This window comes from Cebus imitator, unplaced genomic scaffold (assembly GCF_001604975.1).
Source record: "Cebus imitator isolate Cc_AM_T3 unplaced genomic scaffold, Cebus_imitator-1.0 Scaffold820, whole genome shotgun sequence".
NCBI classification, from domain to species: Eukaryota; Metazoa; Chordata; class Mammalia; order Primates; family Cebidae; genus Cebus; species Cebus imitator.
Window position 1 is genome coordinate 103439 of NW_016108135.1, and position 1758 is coordinate 105196.

Genomic DNA, 1758 nt, shown 5'->3' on the forward strand with positions numbered 1-1758 from the left:
TTTAAAAAAAAAAAAAAAAAGAATGTATCTTGTCCAAAATTTTGTGTTTAATTTTTAGTTAGTTAAGGGACTTGATCTCTGCTTCATCTTAATCAGTAATCATTTGTGACATCTGTTTTCTGTCTGTTGCACTACAGTCTCTCTGTTGCTGTAATGTTTACCTTTGGTCTCAACAAACCCAAACTGTCATTCCAAAATATACCACCATTTCTTCCAGCACTTTATGTTATGGGATACCAGTTTTTGAAAAGGCTTCTAGAATCAATTAATATATATGTATGTGCCAGTATTATACTTGTATATTAAAAAAGAAACCGGAAGTTAGGAATTTACTTTGAAAAGCACTGTGTTATTTTGGAGAGCAGAAAGAACTTTGTTGGAGAAATATAACAGACTTTTCTTTTTCTTCTGTGTCTTTGCATTGTACTCACCTGGGGAACTTTACACATTTAAGTTTTTCTCAAATGATTTTTATTACATTTATATGTCCATGAAGGATTTAGGGCCTGTAGTATTTTATTATGGCATCTTGCTTATGTGGTTTGTATAGTATAGATTATTCATAAAGTATGTTTATCTAAATTTAGTAAGTTCAATAATTTGTTTTTATTTCTTTCAGCTATGTGTTCTTATTTTCCCAAAAACCTTTGGCCAGAGCAAGACATAAAAGATTCTTTTCAACAAGTGATACTGAGAAGATATGGAAAATGTGGACCTGAGAATTTACAGTTAAGAAAAGGCTCTGCAAGTGTGGATGAGTGTAAGGTGCACAAAGAAGGTTATAATGAACTAAACCAGCGTTTGACAGCTACCCAGAGTGAAATAATTCGATGTGATAAATTTGTAAAAGTCTTTCATAAATTTCTAAATTCAAATAGACATAAGACAAGACATACTAGAAAAAAACCTTTCAAATGTAAAAAATGTGATAAATCATTTTGCATGCTTTTACACCTAAGTCAACATAAAAGAGTTCATACTGGGGAGAATTTGTACCAATGTGAAGAATGTGGCAAAGCCTTTAAGTGGTTCTCAACCTTTGCTAGACACAAGATAATTCATACTGGAGAGAAACCCTTCAAATGTGAAGAATGTGGCAAAGCTTTTAAGCAGTCTTCGACCCTTACCACACATAAGATAATTCATACTGGAGAAAAACCCTTCAAATGTGAAGAATGTGGCAAAGCTTTTAAGCACCCCTCAACCCTTAGTACACATAGGATGATTCATACTGGAGAGAAACGCTACAGATGTCAAGAATGTGGCAAAGCCTTCAGCCGGTCCTCACAGCTTACTACACATAAGAGAATTCATACTGGAGAGAAACCCTACAAATGTGAAGAATGTGGCAAAGCTTTTAACCGATTTTCATACCTTACAAAACATAAGATAATTCATACTGGAGAGAAATCTTATAAATGTGAAGAATGTGGCAAAGGCTTTAACTGGTCCTCCACCCTCACTAAACATAAAAGAATTCATACTGGAGAGAAACCCTACAAATGTGAAGAATGTGGCAAAGCCTTTAGTGTGTCTTCAAACCTTACTACACATAAGATGACTCATACTGGGGAGAAACCCTACAAATGTGAGGAATGTGGCAAAGGCTTTAGTTGGTCCTCAACCCTGACTAAACATAAGATCATTCACACTGGAGTGAAGCCTTACAAATGTGAAGAATGTGGCAAAGCTTTTAACCAGTCCTCAAACCTTACTACACATAAGATAATTCATACTGGAGAGAAATCTTACAAATGT

The 1758-nt window shown here is 34.5% G+C and overlaps 1 protein-coding gene across 1 annotated transcript in view; it reads left to right on the plus strand.

Moving 5' to 3' along the window:
- Positions 1 to 1758, plus strand: part of LOC108297609 (zinc finger protein 431-like) — a 72204-nt gene that overhangs the window by 28927 nt on the left and 41519 nt on the right. Inside the window, exon 4 of the mRNA XM_037735470.1 lies at positions 620 to 1756. Within this exon, the coding sequence (XP_037591398.1) occupies positions 620 to 1756 (1137 nt within the window). The remainder of the gene's footprint in view (positions 1 to 619; positions 1757 to 1758) is intronic.